This window comes from Ailuropoda melanoleuca, chromosome X (assembly GCF_002007445.2).
Source record: "Ailuropoda melanoleuca isolate Jingjing chromosome X, ASM200744v2, whole genome shotgun sequence".
Classification (NCBI taxonomy): Eukaryota; Metazoa; Chordata; class Mammalia; order Carnivora; family Ursidae; genus Ailuropoda; species Ailuropoda melanoleuca.
This window is the reverse complement of record NC_048238.1, coordinates 36,003,080-36,020,090: the sequence shown is the minus strand read 5'-3', so window position 1 is coordinate 36,020,090 and position 17,011 is coordinate 36,003,080. Positions and strand designations below refer to the sequence as shown.

Sequence of the window (17,011 nt, the reverse complement as noted above, 5' to 3'; positions counted from 1 at the left end):
TATTGCTGATCATATGGTAGCTCTATTTTTAATTTTTTGAGGAGCTGCCATACTGTTTTCCATAGCAGCTACATCATTTTACATTCACACCCGTGGTGCACAAGGGTTCCAGTTCCCTTACATCTTGACCAACATTTGTTATTTTCTGGTCATTGTTTTTTTGTGGGTTTTTTTTTGTTTGTTTGTTTGTTCGTGCGTTCATTTTCTCCTGATAGCAGCTACTCTAATGTGTATGAGATAACACTTCTTTGTGGTTTTGATTTGTGTTTCCCTAATGACAAGTGAGGTTGAGTACCTTTTCATACACTTGTTGACCATTCGTATGTCTTCTTTGGAGATATGTCTATTCAAGTTCTTTGCCAATTTTTTAACTGGGTTATTTGGTGTTTTTGTTGAGTTGTAGGAATTCTTCCTATATTCTGGAATTTAGCCTCTTATCACATACCATATGTGATTTGCAAATATTTTTCTTCCATTCCATAGGTTGCCTTTTCACTCTGTTGATTGTGTCCTTTGATGCGCAGAAGTTTTTCATTTTGATAGTGTCTCATTTATCTGTTTTTACTTTTGTTGCCAATGCTTTCATTGTCATATCCAAGAAACCGTTGCCAACTCTAACATCATGAAGCTTTTTCTCTATGCTTTCTTCTAAGAGTTTTATAGTTTAGGTCTTATGCTTAGTACTTTGATTGATTTTGAGTTAATTTTTAAACACAGTATAAGGTAAGGTTCTAACTTCATTCTTTTGTAAGTGATTATCCAGTTTTCCAAACACCCTTTGTTGTAAAGACTGTCCTTTCCCCATTGAATCGTCTTGGGACTCCCCCATGGAAATAATTATACATTTGCTTCTACAAGTATTTGATTCACGTCTGCCCCCTCACTAACTTATGAACTCCAAGAGGGTGAGAATCATGTTGATTTTCTCACTATTGTCTCCTCAGCACCTCGTATGTGATAAAGGCTCAATAAAGTTTTACTGAATGAGCAAATAAATGCCCGAAAGACACTAAGCACAATGCCTACCACTAAATAACATTTCAACAAGCAGAAACTGTTACTCTTGTTTTATTCAACGCATTGAACCTTTTGCCTGAGGCATACTTTGCTTACTATGAAAGAAATGAAAATAAAAGGTACTGCCTCTGAGGAACATAAGAAAGCCAGTGTCAGAGGGCACAGTGGTTCAGGCTTTGCAATCCAGAAGACTTGTTCAAACATTGGTCCATCTCTTTCTGGCTGTGTGATCCTTGGGACATTAGTCGACTTCCCTCCAAGTCTCAGTCTTCTTATCTGTAAAATGAGGCCAGTAATACCTACTTCATAAAGTTGGTATGTGGATTAAATGAAATATGTGTAATGTCTTTGCATAGTGTCTGGCATTTATAATAATCCCTCAATAAATAGTCCTTCCATTATTTGTTACAGACCATTACAATCTCTTTCTCTTCCCCTTAGATTGATTTTGCTATTGTCTTTTAAAAGGTTACTTTCTTAGCTATTGTCTCCATTAGGAGACAATTTAAAATAGATAACAAGGGTAAATAAGCTTGAATGGGAAATATTTGATTAGAATACTTAAAGCAAAATATCACTGAAGAGTTCCTATCAGATCTGAGAATTACCACAAACAGCCTGTGGAAAATCTAATAGTGATTTTTTTTCCCTTGACCAAAACGGAAAACATCTTATTAGTGCAGATCTTGACATTATAGATGATCTCTATGAGAAAAAAGATTTTTCAGGAAAGGAGTCTCCATTTACAAAAGGAAAGTTATCATTTATGAAAAAGGATGGTAAGAAGAAAATGGCTCCTTGAGAGTTTTGCAGATTCACTGCCAGAAAAGACCCCCAGAGAGGATCTCCTCCATCTGTGCCCAGAGGAGGGTAAATGATTAAACCTACCAGTGTCCATAGGCTTGTATTTCATGTTGGTGACTTATTAATCACTTGACCTTTTTCACAGTGCACTTAGCATAGTAAATTGTACTCCTTTCCGTTGAGGCTTGGGTGACTTACGTGACTCTTTGCAGCTTAGCCAGGGCTGGGCTCAATATAAGTTACCCATTGGACATTTTGCAGCTGATGCTGTGTTTTTACCACATAATATGGTAGTTTAGCAGAAACCCGGAAAGAAAGCATCAGGAAACCCAGAAGAGGAAATTCAGGAGATACCAAATGATTTCCCGCTTCACCTTCAGAATCTCTCATAGCGAAGACAGAAGGCAAAATTCCAAATGCTGTGTGAGATTTTAATTTATTTTTCTACACAAAATGAAGCTAGTAGAACTACTTTCAATTAGTAGAAATGAATCCAATGCCTTGTTCTCTTCGGTATGTCTTCAGCTCTGATACTGTCGACTCTCCCCTCCTCTACAAAAATCTTGTTTCTTCTGTATGCATTTTCTTCCCAAGAATCCAACCACTTTAACTGCCTCTGTCGGCTCCTTAATCTCTTCCTAATTATGAGTGACCCTAATCCAATTCAAGAAACATAGTCATTTATTTAGTTAAGAAATACATTTGAAGGGGCGCCTGGGTGGCACAGCGGTTGGGCGTCTGCCTTCGGCTCAGGGCGTGATCCCGGCGTTACGGGATCGAGCCCCACATCAGGCTCCTCTGCTATGAGCCTGCTTCTTCCTCTCCCACTCCCCCTGCTTGTGTTCCCTCTCTCACTGGCTGTCTCTATCTCTGTCGAATAAATAAATAAAATCTTTAAAAAAAAAAAAAAAAGAAATACATTTGAAGTGCTTACTATGTTCTAGATGATTTCTAAGTAGAAGGGTTGAAGAAGAAAGGCTATACACAAAACAAAAGAGAATTCCAGGAAATGATAAGGGCTGTGAAGCCATTCATTCATTTATTCATCCATTCAACAAATAACCTTTCAAGTGCCTACTACACACCAGGCACTGTTCTAGATGCTCAGAACTCTCTTTCATGGGCCTCAGTTGGGTCTCCCCATGGTGAACAGGATAGGACAAGCCACTGGAGACAGGAGACTAGTGAGTAAAGTGAGGTAATATCTAAATATGGGTTGATGGGAGAGTGGATTGGGGTGGAGTTTAAAGAAATGGAAAAGAAGTAGAGAATCTCAAAGAAATTTTGTAGGAAAAATCAGTGGGACATGGTGACTACTTGAACATGGAGAAAGAGGTGACGTGCTAAGACAAAGCCAATGCCAGCATTTAGGTAACTAGGAAAACTAGGAAGCCTTACCAGCATTTATTCTGCCCTTCTCCTGCCCAAAGTATCTGATTTTCCTTCAGAGCTTGTTCCTGGTTTGTTTGTTTGTTTGTTTGTTTGTTTGTTTTTATTCTCAACCAAGAGATTGATTCCCATATCCAGCTCAAGAGTAGGCCCTGGTTGGTTAAATTTTTTTTTTAAGATTTTATTTATTCATTTGACAGAGAGAGAGACAGCCAGCGAGAGAGGGAACACAAGCAGGGGGAGTGGGAGAGGAAGAAGCAGGCTCCTAGCAGAGGAGCCTGACGTGGGGCTCGATCCCAGAACGCCGGGATCACGCCCTGAGCTGAAGGCAGACGCTTAACGACTGAGCCACCCAGGCGCCCCAGTGGTTGGTTAAATTTTTCAGTGACTCTCATTCCCTGGCTACAGTGAATTGTTCAGGGATGGTCATGCGCTTCAGTAAGACCAGTGAGAGAGAGTGAATCCTAAACATGGGCAGGACCTACCGGATAACACTCTTTTTCACTCCTTTTCTGGATGCTGATGTATAGGGAGGTGAAGTCTGGAACAATGGCAGCCCTTTTGCTTCTTCAAAGGGAAAACCTGGAGTTCTGGCGGCCACTTTGTGGAATCTATGGATGAAGCCAGTACTGTAGAATGCATAGTGATAAGACTGGAAGAAATGACATCATTTGAGTCCTGGTTCAGGTCTTGCATGAAGCTACCCTACCTCTTGATTTTTCAATTATGTGAGCCAAGATATTCTCTACATTGTTTAAGCTGCTTTGGATCTTCCGTCACTAGCAACCAAAAAAACCCTGCCCATTGCAATCCCCACTAGCATGCAACACAATGTTGAGTCTCCAGGAGGCCACTGAATACTCGTGATTTTAAGTGGCTGACTTTTGAGCTATGACATGTTCAGTGTATAGCGGCACTGTCCTGTGTCAAGAGACGATCTTGTTACCACTGTCAAACAAAACTTTCCAGTGACTTGTCCATTGATATTAAAGGAAGAAGGGTAACATGAATCTTTAGACAGAGTTTTACAGAAGGAAACACATTTGTATTCAGATCCATTTCTGCTCCCTGAAGTGTTCTTTTGCATTTCTTATGGTTTCTCCACCCTAGCGATGAAGTCAGCACTGGCTCCTTTTTTTCACAGACCCTATTCAGTGGCTGGTGTTAGAGCAGTGGTTCTTAATTTTAAGTGTTTAAGGCTCACTTTGGGGAGCTTATAAAAACACAGATTTTTACGACATACTTTAGGACATTCAGATGCTGTAAGTCCTGTGTAGGGCCCGGGAATCAACATTTGAAACAACTTTCATAAGCTCCCAGGTGATTCAGATGCAATTGTCCCTTTGAGAAACACCACCGTCTTAGGTGGGGTCCCCCCAAAGAGGATCTTGATAGGGGGATTCATGAGCAAATGATTTATTAAGGAAGAACTCCCAGGAGAAACCTGTTAGGGAATGAGAGAAAGAAGTAGTAGGAGATGGAGGGGGCAGAAGCCGGGGAAAGTCCTGTGTGTCCTGTCTCCAAGGGGAGCGAGGGCTGTAAGTAAACCGGCAAAGTCGTCCCCTGTCCCTCAGAGAAGGTAACTGGGCTTTTACATTCCTGCACTAAATAGCCAGAGAGACCTGAATGCCCAGGCACTTCCATGTGAACAAAACGATTCCAGGAACTTGTGCGAAGTCCTCTGAAGTCACAGGCGTGGGCTTTGGAAGCAAAACCGTGCTGAAGCTGGGGGAGGGGAGCGATGGGGATTTGAGTGGAGTACCTACAGTGTCTGCTCAAATGACTGGAGGGATTTCATGTTTGCTACAGGAGTACCTATATTTTAAAGGTAACTAAGGGAGGGGACAGTGTGCACCAGAGTTATTTATGTAGAGTTCCACTCATGTTTGGACCTTTGCGGGGGGCGGGGGGGGGGCTCCGTCTACACATAAGACTCCAGTGCCACTGAAGTGTGTGGTCTTCTAAGGGGTGAACTCTTTAAGATGGTGTTTAACATCTTCTGCTTTCCAGCCCCTCCCTATTTCTCTAACACCTCTGACCTCTTTCTTCCTACACTCTGTGATTCGGCCATGACCTACTTCTCCAAAAGAGCATATTCTTGCTCACCTCTCGGACTCCACAAATGCTGTTCTCTCTACCTACAATCAACTGGCTCCCACTCTTCCCACCCTCGTTAATTTCTATACTTTCTTCAGTCTTAGTTTAAACATTGCCTCAGTTGGCCTTCCCTGACCTCTAGGTCCCATCCCCTTACTGTTAGCTCTTCCCACAACGTAATGACTGTGACTCTTCATTGTGATTACTTGCCTGATACTTGTTTTCTTTAAGAGCAAAACTTGGCAAAGGCAGTGACCGTGTCTGCTTTATTTGTAGCTGTAACCTCAGTAGCTAGAGTAGACATTCATGCAAGGAATATAAAATAAATGATTTGCAACATGATATTGAAGACGAATATAAAATAAATGAGTCACAGTATGATATCACAGTATGTCTAGTATATGCAGCTTTTTCCAGAGACACTGATGGTGTCTTTCATCTCAGCTTAGAGTGCCCTGCTTATATCACAAGGCAATCACTTTATTCCAGTTTAGAACAGTGTCAGTCTTAATTTTATTCATTAATTCAGTAATTTTTTTTTACTTTAACAATCATAGCTACAGAATGAGGCTGAACCCCAATTGCCTAAATTAACCCTATGCCACCCTGACCTCTGTGTTGTTCTCATGCTAATATTTCTCTAGAGTGTGTTACTCTCCTTTATATCCGTGTCATGTTGAAATTACGTGGGAGCCCAACAACCTGAGAATGTCTAATGCAACTGCGAGGAAGTCCAATGCCTCGAAATCATTGAAGATTTCCACTGCCATCTGACAATCAAATTTCTCTAGTACCAACTCCATCCTTGTGGGTTTTTAAATGTTTCTGAATTTTTAAAGTTATTATATATATATTTTATATATATCATATATAATATATATATATGTCAAGTTCTGTCAGTCATATTCTCAAGGTATATCTACATTATGATGAAGATCTAGAATTATTTCATTGATAATTTTCCTACTATTGGAAATACTGCTGACCGGCTGCCAAAGTCCATTCCCCACTTGCGTCTTCCTTGCCCACCTCCAAAGAAGAGGCAGGAAAAGTCAGATATTCACGTCACCAGCTTCCCACACACGCGAGGGTTGCCGTATGACTATTCTGGCCAGTGATGTGGGAGAGAGATATTTTCTTTCCCTACTAAGAGTTGGGAGAGGGAGCAAAATGACCTTGCCTACCCTTGTTGCCTTCCTGAATCCTGCCCCCGGATGCAGTTCAGTGCTGGAAACTGCAGTAGCCATCTTGCGATGGTGAAAGAACAAGCCTGAAGATGAGAGGCTAACACGTCCAGGTTCGCAGAGTGGAAGGAAAGAACCTGGTCACTGATTATACTGTGGAGTAGCTGATTCAGGGTTAGTAACCACCCACCTCCAGACTTCTGGCTCTGTGAGGAAGATAAGCCCCCCATTTGTTTAAACCACCGTTATATTCAGTTATTAACATCTGAACACAATCTAACTGATGCACCTAGTTACTTTAACACTTTTTGTGACAACTAAAACAGGTTATTGACACCTGACCATTTATACCTGTGCTTATACTTATTGGAAGAGTATTAGATTTTTGTAAGAAGCCCAGAGAAGAATTAACTAATTTAACTTTAAAAGCTTTGGTCATTTTATTTTTTTTTAAGATTTTATTTATTTATTTGAGAGAGAGAGAGAACAAGAGCAAAGGTAGAGGGGCAAAGGGGAGGGAGAAGCAGACTCCCTGCTGAGCACAGAGCTGGACCCCTGATGACATGGAGCCCGACCTGGAGCCTGACCTGGAACCTGACCTGGAGCCCCACCACCTGGAGCCCCACCACCTGGAGCCCGACACAAGGCTAAAGCCCGACCAAACTGGCGCTGGACCCGGGGCTTGATTCCAGGACCCTGAGATCATGACCTGAGCTGAAGTTAGATGCTCAACGACTGAGCCACCCTGGCGCCCCTAAAAGCTTTGGTCATTTTAGTTGTAGAAGCAGAGAGGAGCTACCTCCAGCCACAATGCATGCTATGAGTTCTTAGGGATGTGCATTCCAGAAAACTTCTGCGTGACTAAATACCACACCGGAGCTGGGAGATTTAGGCTCAGATGAGATGTTCTGTGAAATATGTGACCATGGATATATGTTTGTCGCTGATTTTTTCTCATTTGTTGTACCATTTGTAGGATGCATTCTCTAAAAGTAACAGGAAGCTCAACTCAAAATGGCGTAAACAGTAAGTGAATTTATTGCCCTATAGGACGGGAAGTGTAGAGAGTTGGCTGAACAAGAGATTGATAATGTCACTGAGGACATCACCCTGCTGCCCCTCAAGTCCACCTTCATCTTAGGTCTGACTACCCTCACTGGTACAGATGTCTGACGGCAGCAACTGAGGCTGCATACCTTCTGGTTCAAGGCCAATGTGGTGGTTGGGGGCTGGGGTGGGGAGAAAGACAGATCATGGGTGGAAGGGAAGGCCTGAACTTTGTGCTGATTGGAAGACCTTGAACCACTCAAGGCCAGAGACCACGTAATGCCGAGAGCTGATTAAGTTAGGCCCATCATTGAGGCAAGAGGGTTGCATTTATTAGTTTAATGAATCAGGACCCACCCAGTCAAACCCAGAACCGCCACCCCACAGTGGAGGGGTGGAATGGCTCCCGAGAGGGCAACCACCACATCCCCCACATCTGTAAATGACTGAGTTGGAGTGGCTGATGTCTAAGGCTCTTTCCAGATCAAAACTGGCTGGGATTCCATGAGCAGGGTGCAATCCTATCCCTATAATTGTCTTTTTTTATTCAACTCCACAATTTTTTATAATTGTCCTTTTCTACCTCTGAGTATAAGCCCCTGTGGAAGATAACAAGCCCCAAAATGAAGTTGATAAGTCTTGGCATAACTCAGACTTGGGCTGGGAAGAGGAAGTGAAGCTGACAAGGTGACTTGTGGGGGTCACTGTGCACCAGGTGGACATGCCAACTTAGGGTGACAGTGACTTGAAACTGCTGGACACTTAATGGAGGCAATGTTTCTCAGGCTCGAAATCTCCCTTGTCTAGAGAATGCAGAAGCTCTTGGGGAAAAGAAGAAGACCTTCTCATACAATTACATTTTCCCTCTGATTTGCATTGTAAAAAAAAAAAGTTTAGTACTCAAATCCTTAACACTGGCAAATCTCTCAGTCTCTTGAGGGAGTGGTCAAGGGTTTGCACAAAACGTTTCTGAAGAGAAAATAGGCTGTCTCCACCACCTCCCACCCCACACACACTTTGGTAAATATTATCTCTTTCTTTCTTTCTTTCTTTCTTTATTACTGCACTGAGAATTTTACCAGGTGATTTCTAGAAGCTGACTTATGAACTAATTGGGCACTTCTGCTGTGCAGAGGAACAAAGACTTTTTTTTTATTGGTCCTTAACTGAGGCATATACCTGTCTGATGGCGTTGGTTCATTCTGCACATGCTCAGTTGAACAGAAATCTTCATACTGAATACAACCTAGCACAGCGGCAACACCCAGAACCTCACTCCCTGGCTGACCCTGTGCATCCACTCCCTCTCGTTGCATTTTTATCCTGACATGTCTAACATTTATAGGGAGTAAAGGGAGCAGGGTAGGTACTGAAAGCTTGGCGGTGGAGGGAGGTGACATACAAAGGGGCTTAAAGTGTCTGTCCCTGCCTTCCTGACCTCTCTCTAGGCTGTCTCTACTGAGGGCAAGCGCTGGATAGGTATTTGAGTCTGAGGCAGAATGCGGGAGAAGCTGTCTCCATGAATTGTCACTTATTGTTGCACACCTTCCCGGACAGTTTTTGTTCGGTTCTTCTTGTAGGTAGACGACCTCCCTTCCCCAGCCCTCATTTGAAATAAGGAATGCAAAGTGGCACTAAAAGCATCCGCCGCCTAGCATGGCCAGGAATGACAGCGTCTCCACCTCTCTTCTTGCTATTCCCATTCATTAGGACCCTTTCCCAGCCTCTTTCCCCAGCGAAAACTGGGCAAGGCTTCCTGCGGTTACAAAAGAAGAGAGGGGGAGCGACCGGGGTTAGAGCCTCTCGCCGCAGAGAGCCAAGAACGTGCGTTCGGTCGTGGACCTTTTGTCCCAGGCCCCCTTTTGCAGCTCGGTCGCGGAGGGAACGACCCGCCCGGCCCCCGCCTAAGCAGCTGCCGCCCGCGCGCCCCTCCGGCCGATACCCCCCACCCCTTCTAGATCCCCGACGCCCGCCCGTTCGCCGTGACGTGGCCCGCGGCGCGCGCATGCGCCGCTCAGCCCGGTTCCCTGTCCCTCGGCCACCGCCTCCCGACGGGCTCGAGTGGGCGGGGCCTGTGGTTCTGGAAGCCGCGCGGCCGTAGGGGGAGGAGGGCGTGTGTGCGCGAGGCGGGTGCGCGGGGCTCGCGAGCTGGTCGGAGGCTGGGGTGGAGGAGGAGGAGTCGAAGGCGGCGGCTGCGACTCCCGCCCGCATAGACAACCAGTCCCGCGAAGCCCCCTCCCACTCCCAGGCGGGCGGCGGCGGCGGCGGGAGGAGCAGAAGGAGGAGGGAGCGTCTCTGCCGCCGCCTCCTGGTCCCCAGTGCCGCTCTGCCGCCGCCACCTCCCTCAGCGGCGATCCTCCCTCCATGGTCCTGCCGCGGCCCCTCTTGTAGCCTGAGCTGCCCCGCGCCGCGCCGGAGCCAGCCTTGGCAGAGGGAGCGGTCGCGGCCTCGCGGCCCGCGCGGGCTGACGAGAGGAGAGCGCGGCGCCGCGCCGTCCCCGAGGATCCGCACGCCGGGCAGAGCGGCCCGAAGCAGCGCGAGGAGCAGTCTCCGGGCCTCGCAGCCCCACTCGAGCGTCCTCAGCACCGAGGGCTCGCGGGTCCTGAGGGGAGGAGGCTAGCCAGGGGCCGGGCACTGAGCTCTTTGGCGCCCCCACCCCCGTTTTCGGAGCCCTCCACGCTGCGGCCGCTGTCCCCTCCGGACCATGGCCGACGACGACGTGCTGTTCGAGGATGTGTACGAGCTCTGCGAGGTGATCGGCAAGTGAGTCCCCACGCGAGGGAGCGGGAGTGTGGAAAAATGCATTTCAGTGATGCCCGGGTCCTCCCGCACCGGCACCCGCTCTGGGCCTGCCCCCTGCCCTCCCTTCCCTTCCGCCTCCCTCGTCCTCCTCACCCGGGAGTATTTATAGACGTGTACCTGGACCTTCTGCCGGGCGGGGGGTCCGGGGGCTTCTCAGCGATCCGTGGAAGCCACCGAGCCGAGGTCGGCCACACCACGAGGCGTGGGGCCGGCCGAAATCCGCTGTCTGCATTTTATCTGACGGTTGCACAGGGACGTGGCAGACCCGATTTTATAGTTGCTTCCTGGGAACAGTTGGGGTTATTGTTACCTTGCGTGTACCACAGACCGTTAACGAAAAGAGCAGCTTGCATTTCCTTTGCTTGCATGGAGCGTTAGAGAGAGAACGTCCAGGGTTTTTAATTGTGGGGTGTGTGTCTATTGTGCAGGATATTAGATAGATGCCTTTGTGTTCACCCCATGCCCGGATTGGAGGGGGTCATTTTCAGACGGGGTGCGTTCAGTTTCAGCAAATTCCTCACCTGGTGTAGACCAGCTTGGAAAGAGTTGGGGTATCCAGATTTTTAATGCCTCGTTATGCAATGACTGTTAAATCAGTGTTCGAGGCTTCCCTCGACTGTTGTTGGGATGGTGGTGGTTCGTGTGGTAGAGCCGTCTGCTTTGAGTCACCGGGCTGGTCTAGAATATAGAACTGACAGACCAAAAGCTCATCCTTTCATCTGTGTTGTATAATTACACTAGGGAAAAGCAGGGAATCAGATTAATCACAGTGCTGATTGAGAATTAAATCTGCAGTTCCTCATCTAATTGTCCATTCCTTAAATCTGTTTTGAATAGTTTCCTTTTCATTCTTGTCAAACAGTATTCCAAGTGCACAATCCTGCTAATTTGCTTGTGAGGGAAAAGGCTGGCGATCCGAAGTTGATTTCCTAGTTCAGCGTGTATTCTGTGCCTTTAGAAGTTGAGGAGATAAGATTTAAGAGCAATTTTTGCTTCTTTACTAAGGATCGCTAGGTAGCTACCGTTGAAATATTTTACCTTTTTTTGGAAGCGGTGCTTTATTGTCTATTTTAAGGTCCGCAGTTGGGAAATGAAACCAAGACCTTAGAGCAGTTGGCTGTATCCCTTTTAAGTTGTCTGCAGTACTGGATTTCAATTTGTTTAAGTGCTGATAACTCATTTTTTTTCCTTCTATGTTGAGGTATTACCGTGTTGCCTCACATGGTGAAATTATGGGTAGAGCTTGCTACACACTTTCCTCAGACCCAATTGATACAAGGACATGTTACTCCTTGCCCCTATTGTTACGTGACCAGCCGGTCTACTTGAAGGATATCCAAATGTGCCCTGTAAAGTGCTTGTGGAAGTGCTCTAGAGCAGCGCTGTCCAAAAGATACGTAATGCAAGACATAGATGTAATTTTCTATACAAAAATTTTACATATGCAAATTTTGTAATGGCCACATTAAAAAATTAGGAGCAAATAGGTGAGGTGCAATCAATTTTAATAAAATATTTTATTTAACCCACTAGAACCAAACTATTGTCATTTCAACACATAATCAGTACAGAAATTATTAATGAGATATTTTACATCCTTTCTTTTGTACTCAGTCTTTGAAATCCAGTGTGTGTCTTACACTAACAACACATCTCAATTCTGACACTAAGCTAAATTTTCATCGGAAATACTTGATCTGTATTTAGGTATCATAACATTTGCATTTGCAAAAGTGGATTCACACACCCAAGTTTTCCCAAACATATCTAAAAGTTTTCTAATAACCTAATTGATATTTCTTTCTAAATTTAAATTTTGATTAATTAAAATTAAATAAAATGGAAAATTCAGTTTCTCAGTTGGACTAGCCACATTTCAAGTGCTCCACAGCCATATGTGGATAGCACTGTTCTGTAGAGACAAACGTGTTTAAAAAAAAAATCTCCTTGGTTTCTTCATTTTGAGCACCCGGTGAAGTAAATTAGGGTTTCCCAAAAGCTCCCAAATGATCGTGTGGGTGGGTGAATATTTGTTACATCTTAGTTATATTTGCTTTAAATGAGCCAGCAAAGTCATAATTGGAAAATGTGAAATTAAAATGTTAATTATATCGTGATGACAGAATATAGCCATCATTGGATCAATGTTAGTAAGCGATTCTGATTCCTTAAGGTCTGGAAGAGTGATGATATGATCTCTTTGGCTATCAAAACCAAAGTGGTCGGCATGACATTAGCACAATCAGTATTCTGGGGGCTTCTAATTGATAGAATGTTTTCAGGAAACACCTCTGGTAGAACTAAATTCATCTTTTCTGTTGCTTTAGAGCTGCATAAGGAGGGAGAGCAAGCTGATTCTGAGCTGATAGGTATCCTATAGCTCCCTTAACTATTGTGAACGTGAAATCTCATTCATACCCTACAAAATCTGACTTGGTCAGTGCCATTTATAATGTGTCATTTCGTGAAATAATGAATTCAAGGTAGCCTTTGTGGTAAAGAATATAATGATAGTGTTCCTCACCCTGTGTAAAGGTTGAAGGTTTCTCCGGTAAATTGTCTCAGCATATATTGATCTGGAAATTGAAATTCACTTGAGATTTTCTTGCAGGGACCTTGACAGCATACATTTTAACTTAGCATTTGTTCAACTCTAGCTTTAAACAGAAAGGCCTTGAAGATGTTCACTTGTACTGGGAACTGTTTTGTTGATTTCTATCCAAGTTCTCTAGAATTGTGATTTTCTTATATACCAAATTAGTATCACAAATTGTTTTTGACCCTTAGGTGTTAATAGGTTTAAATTTCCACTGAGGTACTTTAAAACGGATTTCAATTTTCAAGATCAATTGACCACCCACTCACTCCCCTACCTCACTGCTTACCAACTCATTCACTCATCCACTGTCTGCGAGGGAATCATGCCTGATTCATTAGGAATATTGGGAGGATGCCATTTCTTTTTTTAAAAATTGAACTCTTTCCCCGTGTTTCTTATTTTGAAAGTCTTACAAAAGCTCCTTTGAATGCCCATTGTTTCCATAATATTTTCTGGTGTAACATCTTTCAAGTGACTGAAACAAATCGCCAATGATAGGACCTTATCCTAGTCCCCAAACTTCTCGTCCTTGCAAATGTAGCAATTAGTGGGAAAGAAAGATTTTTTGCAAATGCAGGAAATTGGCTCATTTTTATGCCATGATCATATACCGTATCTTTTGCAAATGTATAGCTTTAGAGTAAGTGTACAATCAGTAATATTACATGAAGGAAATTTTAAGATGATTCATCCAAATTAAAACATAGAAATGCCTACCTTCATGGTACAGGAGTTTCAGTGAAAGAGAATAGCAAAAGGCACACCGTTTTCACCTTGTATGGGCTGAATGTTTGCCCTGGTATTTGGATTCTTAGTAACCTGTAACTTCTGACTTTCCTGCTTTGGTAGGACATATACTAAACTTGGAATGATGCAGCATGACCCCTGCTCAAGGATGACATGCAAGTTTGTGAGGCATGCTGAATTTGCTTGTACCTTGAGAGCACTTACCATATTTAATTACAGTTTCTTATTCATGAGTCCCTGTACCTAGCGAACCGGGAGCTTCTTGAAGGCAAGGAACATATATATATCTTTCTCCGTTACTCAACGCAGGGCCTGCGATGTAACAGTTGCTCATTAGCTATGGAATGAATTGAGTAGTTTTAATAAAATCTCATTAAAAGGTAAAAAGCATGTTTATCAACCTCAGAGCAATTATTGTCCCAAAAGGCTGTATTAGTTTGAAGCAGTGGATCTCCACCTGGCTGCATATTAGAATCACCAGGGGAGCTTTCAAAAAAGATCAATTCCAGGGCCCCATGTCAGAGCAATAAAATCAGAATCTCTGGGAGTGGGTCCTGGACACTGCTATTTTTTTGAAAGCTCTCTGAGTGATTCTAATGTGCAGCTACGATTGAGTCATTGGTTTAAAACTTAGGTGATGTATGTCATATTTTGGGACTGGCTTTTCAGAGGCTTACAGGTTTTGAAGAGTGGAACAAATGCTTTTTGGGAGGTATTGAAGCCAAGAGACCAAAACGTGGATTTTATCTCCTCTATGCTGTGTCTCTGAGCCCTGTTGTGTCAGAATTCTGTTTCAGCCTGTGTTTGGCTTTGATTTCTTGGGTCTTTTAAGATTCACATTGACTTATGACTCTCATCTAACGCTAACGCAGTGACTGATGTTTGGAACAACACAGAACGAGGATTGCTTCAATAACAGTTGGTGATGGCTGCCCACTACAATGACTTAATTTAATATTAAGAGACTTATCAGTTCAGTGTGGATTGTTTTTGCACATATACTCTATTAATAAAGAGTGTGGTTATGTTGCGTATACACTTCAAGTCCACACTTGCAATTCCAGTAGCACCGTTTACCAGAGAATTGAGTTAAATGCAGCCTTTGTATAAACACTGGATTAATAATTTGTAAAATATGTAACTTAACATGCTGAAAAATTCAGCTTTACTCTTTTTACTAATTACGATGGCTTGCACGTATATTGATTGGCCCACTGATTTGGATTTCTAGTACCACAGAGGGGAACATTACAATATGTTGGAACATCTTTCTTGGAAATTTTATTTAGACATTGTAGGCAAATTAGTTTTTAGTGTCTGGAAAAGTGTGAGCCCGAAGAAACCAGGAATTTACCAGAAATGAGTAGATGTTTCATGAAAGAAGTGCTTGATCAGAGTGACAATTGTGTAGCAAAGTAGAAGAAACACAGTCACCGGCTAGCCTGTTGGTGGCCCAGAAAGATTCAAGCCAATGGGAGTTAGCTGCAGTTCCACAGAAGAAAAACCTGTTAAACGTGGTGTGGATGCCTGCACGCGGCCTGCCTTTTGGGGAGTAGGTAAGCAGGGTTGATTCCTGATGTCAGAGTTGGCTTCTGGGACCATTTTGGAGGGAACTGAGCTTTTCTGTGTGTGCATGGCTTTCTTGGAGTCTCCTCATGTCTGCTTTCTACAGGCTGCCTTAGGACTTGGAGTTTCTGAAGTGTCCTTTGCACGTTGTCTTTATAAAGATTTCCCGTGACTCCCTTGCGTTCTACGACTGTGACCTGCTTCTGTGTCTTTGACATGTGCACTTCACCCCCCTCGTTTTCCCCCTTGAATCTGCAACATTTCACCTGACAAACTACCTCTCATGTGCCTTAAATTGTGTTCCTGGATATTTCCTTTAAATTGAAAATTCTTTTACAGTCCCCAGCTGTAGCTCCACTCAACAAATTAAAGAAGCAAGTATGTCTTCCTTTTTTGAGATTGTTCTTGAATTACTGCATTTTTGTAAACATTTTCACATTTTAAATTTGCCAGAAGCACTGTTTAAAAGAACTTTGACATCAGATTGTTTAAAGGCAAAAACAAAAATCTCTTATCACTTAATGTTTACTTCATAAGGGGAATTGACATTTATGCCTTATAATGTGAGGCACTTTACATATATTATCTCCTCTGATTATACCTGTTTTGCAGAAAACACTGTGATTCACAGAGGGATAACTTGCCCAAGATCACATGGAATTGCAGCTGGTTCCAAAGTCCATTCATTTCACCCCCGCATTCTGCTGTCGATTACAGTTGTTAAAAATGCTACATCGGGTTTCTTTAAAGCCTTCATTTTCAGAGCTTATTTACAGCAAATTTTAATTGTTCGACACTCTAGTTCTATTTCTCACCCCGTCGTTAAAGGTTCCATATGACCATTCATTGTTTCACCCATTTCATTTTTCTTTTGTCTTTCCCGTTAATGAGATACCTGCGTTTGTCACCAAACTGATACGTCTCTGCGTTCTTTAGCAATGGAAATAGAGAATCTTGCCCACCCATCCAAAATAAGATTTGTTTTGGAACTTTCTCTACACCTTTTACTCTCCAGGTTTTTCCTTTCCATTCCCCTGCCCCAACAAACAGAATCGTTGATTAATGACTCCTCACTTGCCAAACCAGAAGTAATGAGGTGTCAGAGTAGGTGTTTGTTGGGAGTAGGGTGGGGTGGTTTCCACGGGTAGGTTATTCCTATATCCTGTGCTAGAAATCCTGCAGTTGCTCTCGCTGACTCTGAAAACCGTGTGCTGAACGGCAGCTGCTGAGTTGTAAGGTCTCTGCCGTCTGCTGGCCCTGCACACCTAAATAGGCAAGTGACAGAGTTACTGCTGCAGAGCAGGTACCTGAGCCCCGCCAACAAGCTGATGGGGTGTGCAGCTCTCGCATTTGGGGTTTTATTTTGTAGTTGCAACTAACAGTGCAGCTTCTACAACCACCAGATATGGCTCTGAACTCATGCAAGAGGGTTCAATGTGCGACCGGACCAGATCTCTTCTTTCTCTCCTGGGGACACCCAGTGTCTTGGTATCCCCTCTTTGAAGTGAGTCCAATATAATTACCCTCATGGCCATTATGGTATTCTGGTACGACTGGCCATAGAACCCAAGTCAGTATGGGGAGGGGCTCCCTTTGTCCACACCAGGAAGATTTCATGTCTGAAGCTAGTTTGACTTAAAGGAACTTCAGTATTTGCAATGTTGATATTTAATAATTTTCTATGACTTTCTCTTTGTAAATTGACTAGTCTTTATAAAATAAATTATAAAATTAATTTTAGAATCTAGACTGTACAGAG

The 17,011-nt window shown here is 43.6% G+C and overlaps 1 protein-coding gene and 1 pseudogene across 13 annotated transcripts in view; both read left to right on the top strand.

Annotated features, from left to right (window-relative positions):
* The first annotated feature begins 10,087 nt into the window (after positions 1 to 10,087).
* Positions 10,088 to 17,011, top strand: part of CASK (calcium/calmodulin dependent serine protein kinase) — a 350,328-nt gene continuing 343,404 nt past the window's right edge. For 10 of the 13 annotated variants that reach the window (XM_019804579.2, XM_019804606.2, XM_019804597.2 and 7 more), the window contains exon 1: positions 10,088 to 10,301. In XM_019804579.2, the coding sequence (XP_019660138.1) occupies positions 10,243 to 10,301 (59 nt within the window). In that variant the 5' untranslated portion in view covers positions 10,088 to 10,242. The remainder of the gene's footprint in view (positions 10,302 to 17,011) is intronic. The other 3 variants (XM_011230604.3, XM_034648750.1, XM_034648748.1) reach the window with 1 other exon arrangement.
* On the top strand, positions 13,774 to 13,869 carry LOC117797549 (annotated as a pseudogene).